The 18772-nt window shown below is 50.0% G+C and overlaps 1 protein-coding gene across 2 annotated transcripts in view; it reads right to left on the reverse strand.

The window, feature by feature from the left end:
- Positions 1-438: 438 nt before the first annotated feature.
- DNAH9 (dynein axonemal heavy chain 9) overlaps positions 439-18772 on the reverse strand; it is a 161040-nt gene continuing 142706 nt past the window's right edge. For both annotated transcript variants that reach the window (XM_077188209.1, XM_077188210.1), the window contains 4 exons: positions 18402-18572; positions 15220-15402; positions 7260-7649; positions 439-1938 (listed from right to left, as the gene is read on the reverse strand). In XM_077188209.1, the coding sequence (XP_077044324.1) occupies positions 1711-1938; positions 7260-7649; positions 15220-15402; positions 18402-18572 (972 nt within the window). In that variant the 3' untranslated portion in view covers positions 439-1710. The remainder of the gene's footprint in view (positions 1939-7259; positions 7650-15219; positions 15403-18401; positions 18573-18772) is intronic.

An 18772-nucleotide genomic window follows, 5' to 3' on the forward strand; every position in this document is an offset into this window, starting at 1 on the left:
AATATTAAAGATATGGGTTATGTGAATAAAGGTTTGGCTATTCTGCATGAAGAAACAAGTGTCTTGTCCATCTCTATTGTGACAAGGAACAGCAAATGTCCCCCAGAGCCTGTGTGAGCCTCCAAGCACAGAGAGCTTTCCCAGGAAAAGCCCCATTTCCCCAGAAAAACCCCATTTTCCCAGGAACCAGCCCTTTCCCAGGTGCCATTCCCAGCTCTGTGTACTCAGTGATGCTCTGTCACTGCCACAGTGCCCACCCAGCCACCCTCTGTGCCCTCTGCACCAGGGACACCCCACTCCTCACTGCTCTCCCATTCCAGCTGGGATTAAACCCCAGTGACCCACACAGGTGTGTGCCAGGTGTGTGTCAGGTGTGTTCCTCCCACCTGGCCCCTGTGATCTCCTCACTGTCTGTAAACCTGCAGCTTCCAGAGACCATTCCAGAAACAATTACTTTTATTAGTAAGTATCTATCATCACCACATATTCACTTAAATCATCCCTGTGCTGAGCTTTCACTATTGATTCCATTGAGCACACTGGATATTAACAGCATTTCCAATGTTTCTAAGATTTACAGGAGTGTTAGCAACACACAGATGATAACCACAACATCTGCTCACCTCCCAGCTTCCAACATCACACACATCACAAAGAAACACTCATGGAGGGAAAGGAATAAATTCTGGAGAACTTCACAAGCCACTGGACTATTTAAGTGTTTTGGAGAAGGCTGCTGATTTTACTGATGGATGATTTTAGAGCTGCTTTGGATCATGAAGAGAAATAAAAACCAGATTTAAGTTTAGCACTCTCTGGGTGTGGTGTATCAGGCTCTGGGCTGGGATCTTGCAGTGCAGTGTCAGAACCCAGGACATTTCTCTGGCTGCCCTGAATGACTCAAGACACTGTCAAGGGGCTCAGAGACCTTGGCACAGAGTCAGAAACACCTGTGGGTTTGATTTTAGCCCATGGAAACAATTACCAACTTTGTGTGAAGATTTACAAGCCACAAGAGTTTGAGTAGAATGATAGTGAATTTGTCACAGGGTGAAAAAGTAGAATTTCGGGGTTTAGAATGGGGGTTCAAGAGGCAAGATGGAGGAATCTGGGCATATCCAGTCTTTCCTCTTCTTCTTCTTGTCCTCCATCTTCTGCTGTGATGGTGACACTTCAGGATTGGTTTGGGGTAGAGACAGACTGTCTAACATAGGTGATGGGTATTGGAAAATTATTGTAAATAAAGTACACAGAGTTCTTAGTACAAAAAGCCAACACCACCCCAAGGGCAGGGACTGTGCCACAACCCAACCTGCTGGACAGATCTCAGCAGGTCAGAGAAAGAATGGAATAGATCAGAGAAAATAAACAACCTTGAAAAGCAGAACCAACCAATCTCAACTACTTCTTCTGTCATGGGGCTGGGAAAAAAGACTTTTAATACCTTGGGAGCCATTTCAGCAACACCAAACCCGAGAGTGCAGCAGTGCAGGAATTACAGGATATTGATGTACAGCAGCCATGAACCAGGGCCGTGTCCCCCTGCACCTCTGTCCCCTCCTCACAGGCCCTGTTGGGGTCACATCCCCAGGACACAGAGATAACCTGGGAGTCCATCAGAGAGATGGAAGTTGGGTTAATCCCAGCACTGAACTGTTGAAATGCTGTGACACTGTGAGGGCTTTGCAGGCCAGGGCCTGTGCTGGTGCCTCAGACCTGCAGCAGCAAGGCCACCCCAGCGAGCACCCACTTGGACGGGTTCTCCTTGGTTTTCAGGTTAAAAGTCCACACGTAGGTCGGGCCTCTCTGGCGTGTTTTGTACAGAGGACACGGGTACAAGCCCCTGGTGTCCTGCTTGTCATCAGGAATGGCCCTGATGAACACCACAGGCATGGCTGGGGTGAGCTCCTTGAGCCTGGCCTCCGTGATGGTCCCGGCCTGCAGAGAGAAGGAGACAAAGGTCACATCCCCAAGGTGTCCACCAGCTGATGGACCCGAGCCCATGATTTTTATCCAAGCTGCTCCTGCTGAGGAGGTGCAAACAGCTTCTCCAGGGTCAAGGGGCTGCATGAGCCTCTTTGAGGAAGGAGGTTTGGATCCAAGAGCTCCCTGTCTCACCATGACCCTCCCTAATGTAGATCAACTCAAGGCTCCAGCTGCTTGCACTCCCACCACATGCTCAAACCCTCACATGCAACCTGGATTTGTGTGGGAACAGTGTCCCTGGCCCTGTCCAGCCATATTCTGAACAAACTTTCACTTCTCTTGTCCTGGTTTCTACTGAGGTGTGGCTTGAGGCCATTTCCTCTTGTCCTGTTGCCAGGGAACAAGGACAGGACAAGAGGAAAAGGCCTCAAGCTGTGCCAGGGCAGGCTCAGGGTGGACATCAGGAGGAATTTCTTAGCTGAAAGGGTGATTAAACACTGCCCAGGGAGGTTTGGAGTGCCCATCCCTGGAGGTGTCCCAGGAACACCTGGATGTGGCTGTCAGTGCTTGGGGCTGGGGACAAGGTGGGGATTGGGCACAGCTTGGCCTGGATGGGCTGGGGGATCTTTCCCAAGCTCAGTGATCCTGGGATGATTCTCATGCATCTCCTTCTCAGAGGATTCCAGAGCAGAATCACCTTGTGGGAGGTGCTGCTTGTGGTGGGAGAGAGGGTGGGTGGACACCTGAACCACTGGGATGGAGAACAGCCCCAAAAGCCACCACAGGCTTGCTCCCACTCTCATGATGCAACCAAAAGAATTCAAAATGACTTTTCTGAGGGAATATCACCAATAAATATCAAATCCCATTATTCTCTTCCAAGCAATGGCCTGCCCAGCAGGCTACCCAACACAGGAGAGAACCCTGCCAGGGCAAGAAATCAAGTTTGTTTCTCTAATTTGGGTCTCTCTGACATTTTCTCTCTCTCTTCTTGACAATAAAATACCCTGCACATCAATCCATTTCCAGGGAAAACTGCCTAATGGAGGCTAGAGAGACCAAATGAAAATAAACAGGGAAATGGAAACAAAACTTTTCAGCACTAAAGAAACTGCCTCTCACTGCAGCTGAGCTTCACATATCATCATTATTCCAAATGCTCTAGGATCAGAGCTGTGGGGTGAGATTCAGCCTCTCCAGCAGTTTATTTAGTTCTATAACGAGCAAAGAAAAATCATCCCTCTTGCCACACACCTCGGTTTAATTGTACTAATGCCATCTGTTATGCTCAGCTATGAAAAATCCAACTCTCATTTAGGATTTTATATTTCCAACGTGCTGAACAAACATTAAATAATTCGTATAATACCTTGCAAAGTAGCTATTTATGTAACATTATTATGCACTCTTCTTACTCACCTTTCATTCCTGAGACTGGGTTTTAATCAAGTCTTTCTCTTTTTTTTTTTTTTACTGCTGAGAATACTTTAAGTGAAATTTCCAAGAGATATTCTATCTGTTTCTGGGTTAACAAGAGCTGAAATCTTCCTGAGGTACCTCTATGTAAGATATCATTTTGTTATGTCTGGGCTGATTCTCATTTGCATTTTTTATCGCTCTCATCATCAGAAATTAATTCTGCTCTGAAAGCAGCTCTTCCTGACGAGCAGCACAGCCCTCGTGGTGCAGAGCCACCATTCTGAGCCTGGAGAGCTCAGCCTCAGCTCCTAAAGGATCCCTCACTTCTGCTTCTCCCAGATTCCCAGCAGGAAACTGAGAGTGGGGTGGGGCAGTTATCTGCTGTTCACTGGGCAGTTTTCCTTATCTTTTCCACAACCAATCCTCCCTCCAGGAGATCTCTCCTGTTAATGGGCCATTAATTATTAATTATCTTCTACTCATAGCCAGTGAGTGGCCCTGCATGGCTGATAAAATGCCATCATCCCATTGGGAGATGCTCCGCCCAGGGGGAGGAGCCAAGAATTCCTACCCGGATATAATCTGAGATTTCAAACATTCCTACCTGGATATGATCTGAGATTTCAAGCATTCCTACTTGGATATGATCTGAGGTTTCAAACATTCCTACCTGGATATGATCTGAGATTTCAAGCATCCCTACCTGGATACGATCTGAGATTCTAGGACAGCAGAGCAGCCTTTGCCCACTGTATTCCCAGAGCAGCAGCAGCTGCCTCTTCCACTGGATCTTCAGAGGAAAACTCCACCCTTCTCCAGGATCTCCACTCCACCAGAACCACCCCAGACACTCCAGGAGGGCTGCAGCCACAATTCCAATGGGGCTGCTGCCAACACCCTGACCCACAAAGTATCAGGTCCTATTCTGACTCTATCAGTGTTATTTTGATTTACTGCATTGTTTTTTTTATTTTTATTTTCTTCCCAAATAAAGAACTGTTATTCCTGCTCCCATATTTTTGCCTGAGAGCCCCTTAATTTCAAATTTATAATAATTCAGAGGGAGGGGGTTTACATTTTCCATTTTAGGGGAGGCTCCTGCCTTCCTTAGCACACACCTGTCTTTCCAAACCAAGGCAGGGTCCCAGCACAGGTTCCTCGCACCACAGCCCCTTTGGGGTCAGCAGGGAAGGGGACAAGGAGCCAGGAGGAAAGGGGACATGGAGCCAGCAGGGAAAGGGGACAAGGAGCCAGCAGGGGAGGGGACAAGGAGCAGCAGGGGAGGGGACATGGAGCCAGCAGGGAAAGGGGACATGGAGCCAGCAGGGAAAGGGGACAAGGAGCAGCAGGGAAAGGGACAAGGAGCCAGCAGGGAAAGGGGACAAGGAGCCAGCAGGGAAGGGGATCTGGAGCCCGCAAGGAGCACTCCAAGGTGGTCCCTGAGTGATGGGGTCAGTGGCTTCATCAGGACAAGGGGAATAAAAAAACTCTTCCAGTGAGGGTGGTGAGGCCCTGCCCTGTGGCTGCCCCATGCCTGGAGATGTCCAAGGCCAGGTTGGACAGGGCTTGGAGCAGCCTGGGACAGAGAAAGGTGTCCCTGCCCATGGGGGGGTGGAATGAGCTGATTTTTAAGGTCCCTTCCAGCCCAAGCCAGCCTGGGATCCTGTGGTTCCATGGCAGGGGCTGTTCTGTGCACAGCTGCCAAAGCTGCGTGGAGCACACGTGGTGTAAAACCCACCCCTGCCCTTGTCCCACCACGCTCCAACCCCCTTGGGGAGGGCAGGGCACACTCTTGGCAACAAACTCTCTATTGCAGAGAGAAGGAAAGACAAGAATCAGCCAGCAGCTTGAGATGAAAGGTCTCCAAGTGTCCCCAGCCACAGCATCCTTCTGACTGTCACTGAGTCCCAGTGACTTCAACAGGGCTGCAGCAAGAGATCATTTGCACCCAAAATAATCTGCTTAGTTTCATTTCATCTAATAGCTGCCTGCTGTTTTGTAATGAATGTTTTATAAATTTAAGACACCCAAGGGCAAACATAAATGTTTAAATAAATAGAAAAATGTGAGTAGCAGAACACAGAAGGACTCTTTCCTTTTTTGGAGGCACAACCTAAATGTGAAATATTCTTTTAAAAGTGGAGGTGCTCCCCAGAGGAATTCTTCTAAATGTGGTCTGCCATTTTTATCAGAGGATTAATTTGGAAGGAGTACACAACCCAAAAGAGCTGTGCACCTGTTTTAAAAGTCCTGCATCCATTAATGCACACTGGTACTCACTGGATTATAGGTAAAATGAATAGTTCCACTAGGTAGAAATGATATTTCAGTGGGAGCAGCAACCCATAAAAATATCCTTTTCCTTTCTGAAATAAATTGAAGCATGATACCCAGAGATTATGAATGGCTCCATGAACATAATTGCTCAGTATCTTTCAATCACAAGGAGAATTTAATCAGAAAACCACATTTACTGGTGTTGGGATGGTCTCTGAAGACAAATCCCATTGCTGGATGCAATCACCCAGACCAGTTATTGGAGGGAGGTAGAGGGGAGAAGCCAAGTATTTCCCAAATATTTCTGACTTTGCACCTCCAAAACCTCTCACTCTCCACTTCCAGCTGGTAAAACCCAGCCAGAACTCATTTTCTGGTCATAGTGGCAAAGAAAACATAATAGCAGGCACTGGAATGTTCTTAAATTATTTGATATAAAGGACTGGGAATTTTTAGCAGCTCTCTCTGTTCTGGTGTGTCCAGCTGATTTCTGTCAGGTTTTTAGGGCAACAGAAATCCAGTGCTCCCTGTGGCAGGGGCTGTGATCTCCCAAGGGTTGTGTGAGGAGAAGGGAAGAGCCAGGGAGCTGTGGGGGCAGAGCTGGGAGCTGCTCAGGGCTCTGTGATTGTCTCTGTGAGCAGAGCCCAGACCCCAGGAGCAGAGATCTGAGCTGACCCTCTGAGATCCTCACTGCCATCTCCCAGCAGAGCCCTCGCCAATGTTCCTGGTTGCCTGTGGCTTCCCAGACCCAATTCAGGCCCTTTCCATAGCAAAAAACCAGCCTAGAGCTTTGAACTGCCCAAGGAGATGTGATGAAATGGCCTCCATCAGGGAGGGCTTTCCCTAATTTCCTATCCTTCATGGAAAACCACTGTAGACAGGGAAATGATTCATGACAAATAAGTGGAGAGTGTTGGATAAGAGTTTCAGGGCTGTTGGGGAAGATGAACCAGGAAAGCCTTATCAATATGATTGCCTGGCAAAAGATTTGGAGAATATGGAAACTATAAGTGAGATTGAAATGAAAGCAAGCTTTGAGATCCCTCAGTTACTGAACAACTGGAAAACAATGGTGTGGTTGCTGAAGGTGATCCCCTTTTGGTGGAACAACACCCTCTGCTTGCAGACAGGCCCAAGGGTCAGAGCAGACCCTACAGCTTGGCAGAAGGGGCCCAAAGAGGAGTTTTTAGGGTTTAAAATGTAACAAGTATGGTAATGTAATGATTCCTATAGGCTGTATGTAAATGCTATAGGATTTGTATCTTGTACTAGATTGGTCAGTGAGAATCAGAATATTCAACACAGAAGAAGGTTTATGGTATTGTAACGGGAACCTCGCTCTCTTACACCTTTTGCTCTCTTACCCTTCTACACTCCTGCCCTTTTACTCTCTTATCCCCTTTACTCTCTTACCCTCTCATCCTCTCTGCCCCTCTCTTCTCTCGGGCCTGCTCTGAGCTGTGCTGGCAGCTCCCAGCAGAGCCCTGCCCTTGACCCTTTGCACTAAACCAAAGTTCCATGACCTGGCTTCAGAGATCTCTCATCTCTGTCCATCCCAACCATCCTACCCCTGATGCTCCTACACAGGGCCACACCTGTGGCTTCTCCCTCAGCTGCCAGAGCCCTGCAGAGCTCACCTGAGCATCCCAGCGTGCTCCCTCCATGAACAGCCCATGCACATAGGCCCCCTCACGAGGAGCACTGGCAAAATCCTCCCTGCTCTTCTTGGTCACGTCGCACTGCAGCGCCATCCTGTCCAGGGGCCACCTGTTCTTGCGGGCTGTGCTCTGCATGATGGCCGTCAGGAGGGCCTGGGGGTTGAAGAACCCCCCGAGCCACAGCGTGGAGGGCAAGGAGAAGTCCCTGGTCCAGGCTTCCAGCTCACTGCTGCGGGCCAGCAGGTCAGCAAACCACGAGCCAAGGCTGGCCATGGAAGGGTAGGATCTCCTCACCCAGGACTCCGGCACCGTGCCAAAGAAGAGGGAGCTCTGCAAGGTCTCCATCTCGCTGGTCATGGTCAGTTCCCCCTGGGGAGAAAGGGTGGCACCATGATATCTTCTGTAAAATCCTCTTTGCCCAGGATTTCTTCTCCTGGGAAGCTGAGAAGCCTCAGAGAGGAATAAAAATAATAATTATCTGATTGCTGCTCCCGTGTTTTGCTGCCTTTGGAATGTGGCTTGGACATTGGTTACCAACAGGTGAATGTTTGATTGGTTCCATGTGAATTGTTTGAATTTAATGACCAATCATGGTCCAGCTGTGCCGAGGCTCTGAGGAGTCACAGGTTTTTATTATTTTTTCTTGTTAAACCTTCTGATGCATTCTTTCTCTTTCTTTAGTATAGTTTTAGTATAACATACTATAATATGATATGATATACTATGATATACTATGATATACTATGATATATAATATAATATAATATAATATAATATAATATAATATAATATAATATAATATAATATAATATAATATAATATGATATGATATAATATAATATAATATAATATAATATAATATAATATAACATATCAGCCTTCTGAGAACTTGGAGTCAGTTTCTCATCTCTCAGCTCGTCCTGGGGACCCTCACAAACACCACAAAGGGCACAGTCAGCACTGACACTGCCCAGCAGAGCCTGCTTGGAAGCAGAGCTGGGCCAGGGCATGAGGAAGAGCACAAAATCCCACACAGACACTGCTGGCCACCTACTCTGGGTGACTTCATGAGTTTGGGGGTTTCCTGTGCACTTTCTATTGAATATTCCTGCATCCTGCTGTAGAAATACTACTGGGAGGAAAAAACGTGTGACAGTGACAGCAGCAGGGGTGTCCTCGGTTGTCCTGGTGTTATTTCTGTTTTCTCTCACGAACTCACAGATTTCTGGGGGTGTAAAGCTGTTCTCACTCACTGCCAGGGCAGGACACTGGAGTTTCTGATGATCTACTCTAAAGCTGTCCAAATATTTGTTATGTTGAGTCCTGTCCCCCTCCTCTCCTCCACTTCCTCCACTCCTCCCCTCATTTTCTGCTTTGCAGTGCAAGATTTTCTCTGACTCCACGTGTTGTCTGCAAATGTAATCACAGCTCCTTCCACAGCAAGGAAGGAGCACAACAAAGATATGATTCAGCCAAGTGAGATAAAGAGAGAGGTTTGACTTTTCCTTTGTGCAGCAATTAATTAGTTTCAAAGCTTTTAGAAACCTGTATCAGTTCTGCCAGAAGAGCTGAGTTCCAGGACATTCCACTGAAAGACAACGTGAGGGTGGCTGAACACTGGAACAGGTTGTCCACAGAGGCTGGAGAGCCTCCATCCTTGGAAATGCTCAAAACTCACCAGGGCATGGTCCAAACAAGCTGCTCTGCCTGTCCCTGCTCGGGATGGGGCTGGAGCGATGTCCTGACCAACTCCTCTGGGATTCTGCCTCACTCAAACCAAGCAGAATAAAAAGAGAAAACCTGCAAATGCCAGCTCAGCTTCCCTGCTATGGAACGGTCTCCACAGTTCAATCTCTGCAGGTCTGTGCTCAGCTGGAGGGGTACAACACCCCCAGAATTTTGGGGACCCAAAATTATAAATAATAATGTCCATCCCTGCTCTCAATTATAAACACTTCCTTTTGTTCCCTTATCATTTTGCCAAAGTTTATCTCATTTACAATTTCTCTTTGCCTCGGGCTAAGTGTTTTTTGGAAAGATTAACTGAAATCAGTGGAGCCATTGCTGAGAACAAGGGGGAGGGAATTGGGTCAGTCTATTCACATTAAAAGATTCCAACTGTTCTTTCACAGGACTTCAGTGCCTCCAGCAGTGAGGTCAGCAGAGGTGCCCTTTGCTGGGGCCACAAAAATCCATGAAGCTTTAGAAAAAAGTTGAAATCTTCTTAAAGCAGCCCCCACAGTTGTTTAGCAATGCTTGGCAGAGCCCAGCAGTTCAAGATCTCTGCAGTTTTGTTCCTGTGCTGATCATGCCCTGTGGGACACACTGACAGCTGAGAAAGACCTTTAATGTCACCAAATCCAGCCACAGAATTGTGACTTGGACAAGGGGTGGCAATCAGATTTCATGTGGAGAAGAATGTTTAATATTGGTGGGGGAATGAGGGGATGCAGAGAGTGCAAACAAACCACAAACAAAATTAACCAGGGGAATGTGTAACACAGGCTGCAAACCTCTCCCCAAACCCTGCCCAGATCATGGCAGGGAAGGAGATGGGGACTGCAGAAAAGGCTCCTCAGAGGGCAGCAGCAGCCCCTGAGCTGGGGCTCAGAGACACCCTGGGGCTGGCACATGGATAGAGACAATCCTGAGTACAAAGGGTTTGAGATGGGTTCCGAAGCTACAACAGCAAATGAGGTGAGACGAAGAGCTGGAAGAAGCAGCACTTGCAATTAACACTAAAATATGAGGAACAACCTCCTGAAATCTCCATCACCATCCCCATCCTCAGGAGAAACTGGGCACAAAGAGGAACCATGCATGGGCTGGGCTGAAGCCATGGCAGGACCATGCAGGGAGAACAAGAATCCTGCACTGGGCACAGCAGGACACTGGAACAGGAGCGCTCTGTGCTCCTGGAAGTGCTTTGACATGAGTGAGAATATGGCAGAATGTGTGCAGGCAGCCAAATTGATTTAAAGAGAGCCCCCCTCGATCATATATCATGTCTAGTTTTACTTTCAGGAAACAAATGAATTAGCAAATGTAATTCTCAGCAAGGCTTGAGAAAAGCAATTTTTAAAGCCTGCGCACTCAAGCATGCTTTGAGTCTCCTGTGAGGGTTCAAAGCATCTACAGCAGCAATCTCATAGAGTTGTCCAAACACAATTATGCATAAATTTGCATTTCAGATGCTGAATACTAAAGTGCATCAGAAATTATTCAAGTTAATCTTTAATTTTTTTTTTTTTTCCCAAATGCTGGGAGTAATTTTCATTTAAAGACACCCTTGAAGGAAATCCTAATCAGCCTGCAGCCATTCCCTCAAGATGAGCACACTACAGACACAAACTGTTTCCTCAGTTCAGGTTATTTTCACTTGATACTCAGCTTGCCTATCAAAATTTGGTTCTTTGTTATTTTACAATATATATTATCCTCATTTTGGAGGCTCATCCTTCACCCAAATTGCAAAGCAGAGGATCTGCTTGCAAAAGATGAGGCTGGTACAACATTAACATGCAAGTGCTTCAGCCCAGCCTCTGGTTCCACCCAAGCCAGCCAGAACAAAGGGCTTTGAAATGCAACATGCCAGTTATTTCTGATGGCTACCAGTCTATTGCAATTTCTCTTCCTCCTAATGGGATGTCTCCTATTTTTGGACCAAACAATCACTTTCCGCTAGGACGACACGATGAATTATTCAAAAATTCAAATTAGGCGTGACATTTCCGAATCGCCTTCTTTTGGCAGATCCTTCAGTCAGTTAAAAACAATAAGCCTTGTTTTCTCTGGGCTTTATTTATTCTCTGCTGAGCTCTGTGGGGCCTGGCTTGTAAACTCTCCTCCTCTGAGCGCTGTCAGTGCAGGCCCCCAGCCCCAGAGAGGAATGAGCCTTGACAGCTCTTTAATTGTCAGGAAGGGCAATTAAAGCAGGATTTCTTCAGTGTAAGGCCCAGAGCCAAGTGAGGGCAGCACCAGGAAGAGTCATCAGCCCCCTCTGGCTGCTCTGTGGTCCCCCAGGGGTGGGAGGTGATGTGAGGGATGCTGAGCAGGGTTTTGGGTCACGCACAAGCTCTAATTCAGCTCTGCAGGGACCCACACGAAACCTTTGGCTGCAGACACAAGAACTGGTGCCAGGGGAGACCTGATTTGGATATCAGGAGAGCTTTCTTCAGGCAGTGGGCTGTGAAGCACTGGCACAGGCTGTGGTGCAGCCACCAGCCACAGGCTGACAGAACATTCTCATAGAATATTCCCAGCTGGAAGGGGCCCTCAAGGATCATCACGTGCAACTCTTAGACCAGGGACTGAACCCCCAGCACCAGCTGAGCCCAAGTGCCCTGGAAGTGCCCAAAAACCCATCTGGACGTGGCACCTGAGGCTGTGGTTTAGGGGTGAGCATGGTGCTGCTGCTGGGGGGATGGTTGGGCTTGGGGATCTCAAAGGGCTTCTCCAGCCCTAAGGACTCCATGGTTCTTGGAATCGCCACTGATGGCCTCCAGAGCCTGCAGATATGTCTCTGCAGCAAACACCAGATTTGCCAAACACCAGAAACGCTAAATGCTGCTCTGCTCTGCTGCTCTCCTCCAGTCCCAGCCCCAGGGTGTCTCTGAGCCCCAGCTCAGGGGCTGCTGCTGCCCTCTGAGGAGCCTTTTCTGCAGTCCCCATCTCCTTCCCTGCCATGATCTGGGCAGGGTTTGGGGAGAGGTTTGCAGCCTGTGTTACACATTCCCCTGGTTAATTTTGTTTGTGGTTTGTTTGCACTCTCTGCATCCCCTCATTCCCCCACCAATATTAAACAGCACATTCCTCCCCACATGAAATCTAATTGCCACACCTTGTCCAAGTCACAATTATATCTTGTTTGGGGCTCTGGGATTGAGCCATTAAATCACTTCTGTTTACCTGTCTCAGGAAATGGAATTTCCAATTCCACCGCCTTATGCTAGAAAATAAGAGAAATCTGTTTATGATAATTGACTACATAAATATCAACTTCTTCCAAAATGGGCTGCACACACTGACCCACCACCTGTGTCCAGGATATCTCTGCTCTAACAAGCACCAGCACCCACATCTGCAGCTGCTGCTCCGGGCTGCTGCTGGGATTTGGGAGCAGCTTGGTGCCCAAACCCCCAGCCAAGCCTGCCTCTCCTCGTGCAGGCTGGGCAGCTGAAGGTTTCTTTTCCAAGCTGCCCCTGGGAGAGGTGTGAGATGTTATTCCATCTCAGGGCAGGCTCTCATTGCTCACCCTCAGCTCTGCTATGAACAGGCTGGGTCCCAGCCCAGGCCCTTCAGACACACTGTGCACATCAGCTGAGGGGGCTGAGCATCCCTGTGAGATGGGGTTGTGAGATATTGCTCCTCACCTGTCATCATTTAGGAGGGTTTAGTAAACCTTATCAAAAATACAACAGGAAACTGAATAAAGAAAAAAGGTTACGGTGCTGGGAGCGAAAGATTTTCCCCACCACGTGCTCAGCCCCCTCACAATGGAGGTTTTTCCTTTTTAACCCTTTAACCCCTCCCAAAGTTCTGTCCATCAACCCCTTCTTCACTGTCCAGTGGTGGAATCTCCTCCTCAAACCCTGATTGCAGGTCAGGTGTTCACAGTGACAAGCCAGCCCTCCCTGATGTCCCAGCTCCAGCTGTCCCTTGATAACCACGTGAGGGGGTACAACATAACCACAAATCCATAAAACTCTTCTTAACCTATAGACATGATATTTGTCCATTAATTGTGAGAGTCAATCAATGCATTACTCATCTATCACAGGATCACAGCCTGCCACCCTGGAACTGATGGAGCAGGGGATGCCCACTGACTGATGGCCAGGAGATGCCCCAGGCCCCAGCTGTGGCATGAGAGGGAGACAGGGCAGTGCTGAGGCTTTGTCCTGCCCGCTCCAGGCTGCATTGCTGTGCTGCACACGTGCCTTGCCAAGGGAAGGACAGCAGCTGGCTGTGGGGAGGGGTCCCTGGGGGTGCCAGGGTGGAGGGGAAGGGCTGTCAGAGAGCACCAGGAGTGCCAGGCAGCTCCTCACTCCCTGGCAGTGCAGCCTCATCCCTGCTGGCTCATCCCAAAGGGGCAGAGGAGCCTTTTCTATTTTGTCCCACTGAGTGCCTGGGGGGAATGCAGGAGGTGACTTCTCCTACAGTGGATGCAGCATCAATCACAGCCCTCCCTCACAACCTGCAGAACCTGAAATCTGCATCCCAACGGGTGTGGAAAGGGCAGCAGCCAGGGGGACACAGAGACCCCTGTCCTGGGGAGAGACAGGGATGGGCTGATCCATGGGATCCCTGCTTGGAGCAGAGCTGATCCCTGCTTGGGGCAGAGACAGGGATGGGCTGATCCATGGGATCCCTGTCCTGAGGAGAGACAGGGATGGGCTGATCCGTGGGATCCCTGCCTGGGGTGGGGCAGAGCTGATCCATGGGATCCCTGCTTGGGGCAGAGCTGATCCATGGGATCCCTGCTTGGAGCAGAGCAGATCCATGGGATCCCTGCCTGGGGCAGAGCTGATCCATGGGATCCCTGCCTGGGGCAGAGTCTGGTTCCACACCAGGGTGGGGATCAGCTGCAGTGGAGCCCCATGGATGGGGACACTCTAGCAGGTGGCTCACACCCAGCAGGGGAATTGTATCTCTTCCAAAACTCCTGAGATTTCAGCCTTTTCCTCTTACAGTTCTGGAAATTTGGGTCTTCACACAAAATCAGTCTTTGATTTCAGCTCAGCCTGTGCCTCTGAGATATTTTGTTCCAAGCTCCTCCTGCTCATGGACATTTTGTGCAAAGGTGTGATTTTTGGCTCACCTTTATCTAGGCCATGTCTCAGTTTGTGAGTGACCTGCTGTTGCTGTGGCACAATCTGGGGTGGCCAGAAGTGCTCATCCCCTGTTCCCAAAAGCCAAGCAGTGCTGTGTGTGCCCTTGGACACTGTGCCACTGCAAATCCACCTGTGAGCCCTGTGGAGCCAGGCTGGCTTTGCAGCCAGCAGAAAATTCTTCCCTGTGACCCCTTTTATTCCCTGAGCAGCACCTTGCAGGATTTTCCAGCTCTCCTACTGATGCCTTAACATTTTAGCTTGTATATTTATCAAATCCTAGAGTGTACTGGTGTATAACTCTAAACTCCATATAGAGTGTAGATAACTGCCTTCGCATTTTGGTCAGACAGAACAATTCTTCTGGGCCTGAGATCCAAGGACACACCACAGGCCCTGAAAAGTACAAACAAAAGTGAATTGGAGGGAGAAAACTGGGGTAATATGACTTCATTACATGAAGCTGTAATTGGAGAATTAACCCCTGATATGCAAATAGACCAAACTTATATCTGTATAAAAAAACTCGTGACCATTGTGATGCCTTCAGTTTTACCTTTCCTATTTCCCAGGCTCTGCAGTGCACTGGTCAATAACTCTGAACTGCACAGAAAGTGTCAGCAAGGTCTCCTCCCAGCTCAGGCACACAGAACAATCCTTTTCCAGCCCCAGAACCAAGGACACCGCTGCAGCCTCAGCCCCAAAAAGTGCAAACAGCAGGGAATGGAGGAGAGCAACCTGGGAGGGTGGGACTGCATCACCTGGAGCTGGGATTGGGCACTGAACCCCAGCGTGGAAATGGAGCAGAACTCATCAAAGGGTGAAAACTCCTGACTCTGAGTCCATCCTGGGCCCACCTTGGGTGCAGCCCTGCCTGGGCTCTTGCACTGCCCAAGGTGCATCCTTTGAGGCCTTTTAATAAATCCCCACTTTATTCCTTTAGCTCTGTCCAGCCTCTGCTCCAGGAGCCTCTCCAGGCATCAATCCCCCATCCTGGGTGCAGCCTCTGCAAGACTTTGCCCTGCCCAAGGTATTCCTATGGCAGGCCTTTGCCAAACCCCCATTTATTCCCTTTTGCAGTCCCAGGGAGCCCCTCAGGCCACGAGTACCTTCAGGCCCAGCTCCAGCTCAGCCAGCGAGCGCCGCATCTCGGCCGTGAGCGCGTTCATGCGCTCGCACTCCTGCAGGGCAACCACAGCGTAGGGAGTCCTCTCCTCCAGCCTGGCCAGCAGCTCTGCCATGTTGAACTCGTCCGGGAGCTTCTCTAACATCTCCTCCAGGAGGGTTTGCACCTGTGCCAAAGGGAGGAGAGAGAGGGGGAGGCTGGTGAGTGATGCCCAGGCTCGCAGCCTGAGCTGGGAGAACTCCCTCTGCCCTGTCAGTGTCTCCCAAACCATCCCTGTCAGCCCTGGGCACCTTTCAAAGAGCTAGCCCTGTCCTATTAAAATCCAAATGCTGACAGAAGTTAATGTCAGATGAGCAGCTTGCAAAGTGATGGTTTTAAAATGTCCCTGTGACATGTGGCAGCCTCCTCTCTTCTCGGCTCTCTCATTTCTCCTGAGGTCACACTCACGAGGAGATGGATGGGGCTGGAGCCTCAGCTGAGCCTCAGGACAGCACAGCTTATGAGCTGGTTTTCTCTGGTGTACTGATGGAGAGAGGTGATTACATAAAATTGAATTTTAAGCTGAATTTGGCATTCCGGACTAATGGAGCCACGGAAGAAAAGCATAACGAAACAAAATTATTTTCTGGTCACCATCACAGCTTCTTCAGAACTGTAGGTACTAAACAGGGAAATCTCCAATGCAAGAGGATTTTTGTAGTGTCTAAAAAATTAAATAAACTCCTTTCTGATAGTGAGGCATGAAGCCCCTGCTGTCCATGGGCTCAGCTGCATTTCCCAGGTTTAATGTGGAAGCTCTTTGCTTTACTTCTGAGCTGGAACCTGAGCAAGACTTCTGCTTGCTGGCACCTTTTGGGCACACATAACACAGTTAAAATTCTATGAACCCAAGTGCCAAACCTGGCATGCAGGACCAGTGCCAGCTAGGGCAGGGTAATTTTACAGCCAGGGCCACCAATATTCATATTTTGGACTCTGCACTCCGATTCCCTCCTGTTGCTGCTCTTCCCAGCCCTCAGCTCCCATCAGCAGTGATGATGTGTGGGCTGTTACTGCAGCCACACAGGTGGCTAAAGCTGGAAAAGCTCCTCAGCTGCACCTCAGGGGCACCACAGAAATATCAGCTCATTTGAAATTCCCCTGCAAGCCCCTGTGGCTCTGATTCCTTCCCAGCAATTACAGCTCGTTTGCTGTAGAGTGACCTCAGAAAGCTGTGGGAGGAACTGGACTTGTCAGAGCCTCGGGGAAAATGACAGGCTCACATTTTCCCTGGGAGCTCCCTAAAATCACCTCAGCCAAAGCAGGGCTGGATGTCCCTCAGTGGAGGAGCTGGGACGAGGCTTTGCTTGCTCCCATCCAAGGACCAAGTGGAAGGGACAGCTTGGATAATGACAGGGATCACTTCAGGAAGAAAATGAGCCGTGGGAGCATGGCCCCAGGCACAAGGCAGGTCACACTCTGCTTGCTCTCAGGCAGATTTTATTCCCAGACAGAGCCATGAGGACTCCTGTGCTCCTGTGAGAGTCTCTTGACTGTGACCAGCAGTTTGCAGGGTGGCCATGACCTGTGGCTCCACTGCTGGGGCTCTCCTTGATCATTTTGCTTCCTTGGGCTGAGGAGTTTATTGTGTTCCAATAACAAAAGGATTGTGAGGGGAGAAGAGGAACTCACATTTGCCATCTCTGAACATCTTGTTTGGCTTTGCTACCCCTGGATTATTCCCCTCACCTCAAATTTGAGTACAAACTGAAAATTGACCATGCTGGGCACTTCTAGGAGCCCCTGAGGGAAGGCAGTCAGTTCCCCAGCTTCACAGCAAGCCAAAGGGAACTCGTGTGAAACCACAGCTTTCTGTGAGCTGCAATTAGCCATTCATTAAATTGCAAATCTTCAAGCACAGAGCTGGCACCTTAAGGCTGCAGGAGTGAAAACCTGAGCATGTGTTGGCTGATGCCAGATCTTGTCAGGGGTGTTTGGGCCGTGTTTTAATGAGCTGTGAGTTTCCACAGGGAGGGCTGAGATCAGCCCAGGACACAGGTGCAGCAAAGGAGTTCAGCTGGAAAGAAGGAATTACAAGGCCCAGGGGAGCTGGGGGGACACGGTGGCAGCAGCAGGAGGAGGGCTGAGCTCTGGGTGGCACGCTGAGGGTGGCAGGCAGTGTGCCAGGGGCCCATTGCTATGCCAGTCACAGGGGCTGCACAGGGACTGCTGCTCAGGGAAGGTTTATTTGCAGCACCTTCAGAGGATGATAACGAAGGCTCTGCAGTGCACGGGGTAATTAAGAGGCACTGTCCTGTTACTGCCAGCACTCAATTACATCCCACCAGGGTGATGTTCTGCATAAAACCAGGCTTCAGGCAGGCAGAGGCAGAACACAGAACCATGGACAAGCCTGATGGATGAGACAGGCATCAAGCCCCAGCAGCTGCCCCTGAGCACTCTCCCCATCTCCTCCTGGGTGCCCACAGCCCCTGAGCACTCTCCCCATCTCCTCCTGGGTGCCCAATCACTCCCTGCACTCTCACCATCTCCTCCTGGGTGCCCAATCACTCCCTGCACTCTCACCATCTCCTCCTGGGTGCCCAATCACTCCCTGCACTCTCACCATCTCCTCCTGGGTGCCCAATCACTCCCTGCACTCTCCCCATCTCCTCCTGGGTGCCCACAGCCCCTGAGCACTCTCCCCATCTCCTCCTGGGTGCCCAATCACTCCCTGCACTCTCACCATCTCCTCCTGGGTGCCCACAGTCCCTGAGCACTCTCCCCATCTCCTCCTGGGTGCCATCTGCCCCTGAGCACTCTCACCATCTCCTCCTGGGTGCCCAATCACTCCCTGCACTCTCACCATCTCCTCCTGGGTGCCCAATCACTCCCTGCACTCTCACCATCTCCTCCTGGGTGCCCAATCACTCCCTGCACTCTCCCCATCTCCTTCTGGGTGCCCAATCACTCTCTGCACTCTCCCCATCTCCTCCTGGGTGCCCAATCACTCCCTGCACTCTCACCATCTCCTTCTGGGTGCCCAATCACTCCCTGCACTCTCCCCATCTCCTCCTGGGTGCCCAATCACTCTCTGCACTCTCCCCATCTCCTCCTGGGTGCCCAATCACTCCCTGCACTCTCCCCATCTCCTTCTGGGTGCCCAATCACTCTCTGCACTCTCACCATCTCCTCCTGGGTGCTCCCAGGTCCCTGGCCCGTGCTGCTGTCCCGGGGCTGCAGCTCCAGCACGGTGCGCAGGAGCCTCTCCGAGCGCTGTGTCAGGAACCCGATCTCAGCGTTGGGGTGGAGGCCGTACAGGTAGGGGGATTCTGGAGGCAGGGCATCGTCTATGTACTGCACAGAGACATCCAGGAGCACGTTAGGAACAGCTCAGGGCACTTTGCCTGCAGAGCTTCAGTGCTGGAGTCATCCCCCCGAGAGGTCAGCCCGGGCTGAGCCAGCTCCGCCTGTGGCTGAAACATCAGGGAAGCAATGGAGGAAGGAGAGTGCAAATGTTTACAGAGCTGCTTCTGCTCCTGCTGGGAAAATTCTGT

Source organism: Agelaius phoeniceus, chromosome 19 (genome assembly GCF_051311805.1).
Source record: "Agelaius phoeniceus isolate bAgePho1 chromosome 19, bAgePho1.hap1, whole genome shotgun sequence".
Classification (NCBI taxonomy): Eukaryota; Metazoa; Chordata; class Aves; order Passeriformes; family Icteridae; genus Agelaius; species Agelaius phoeniceus.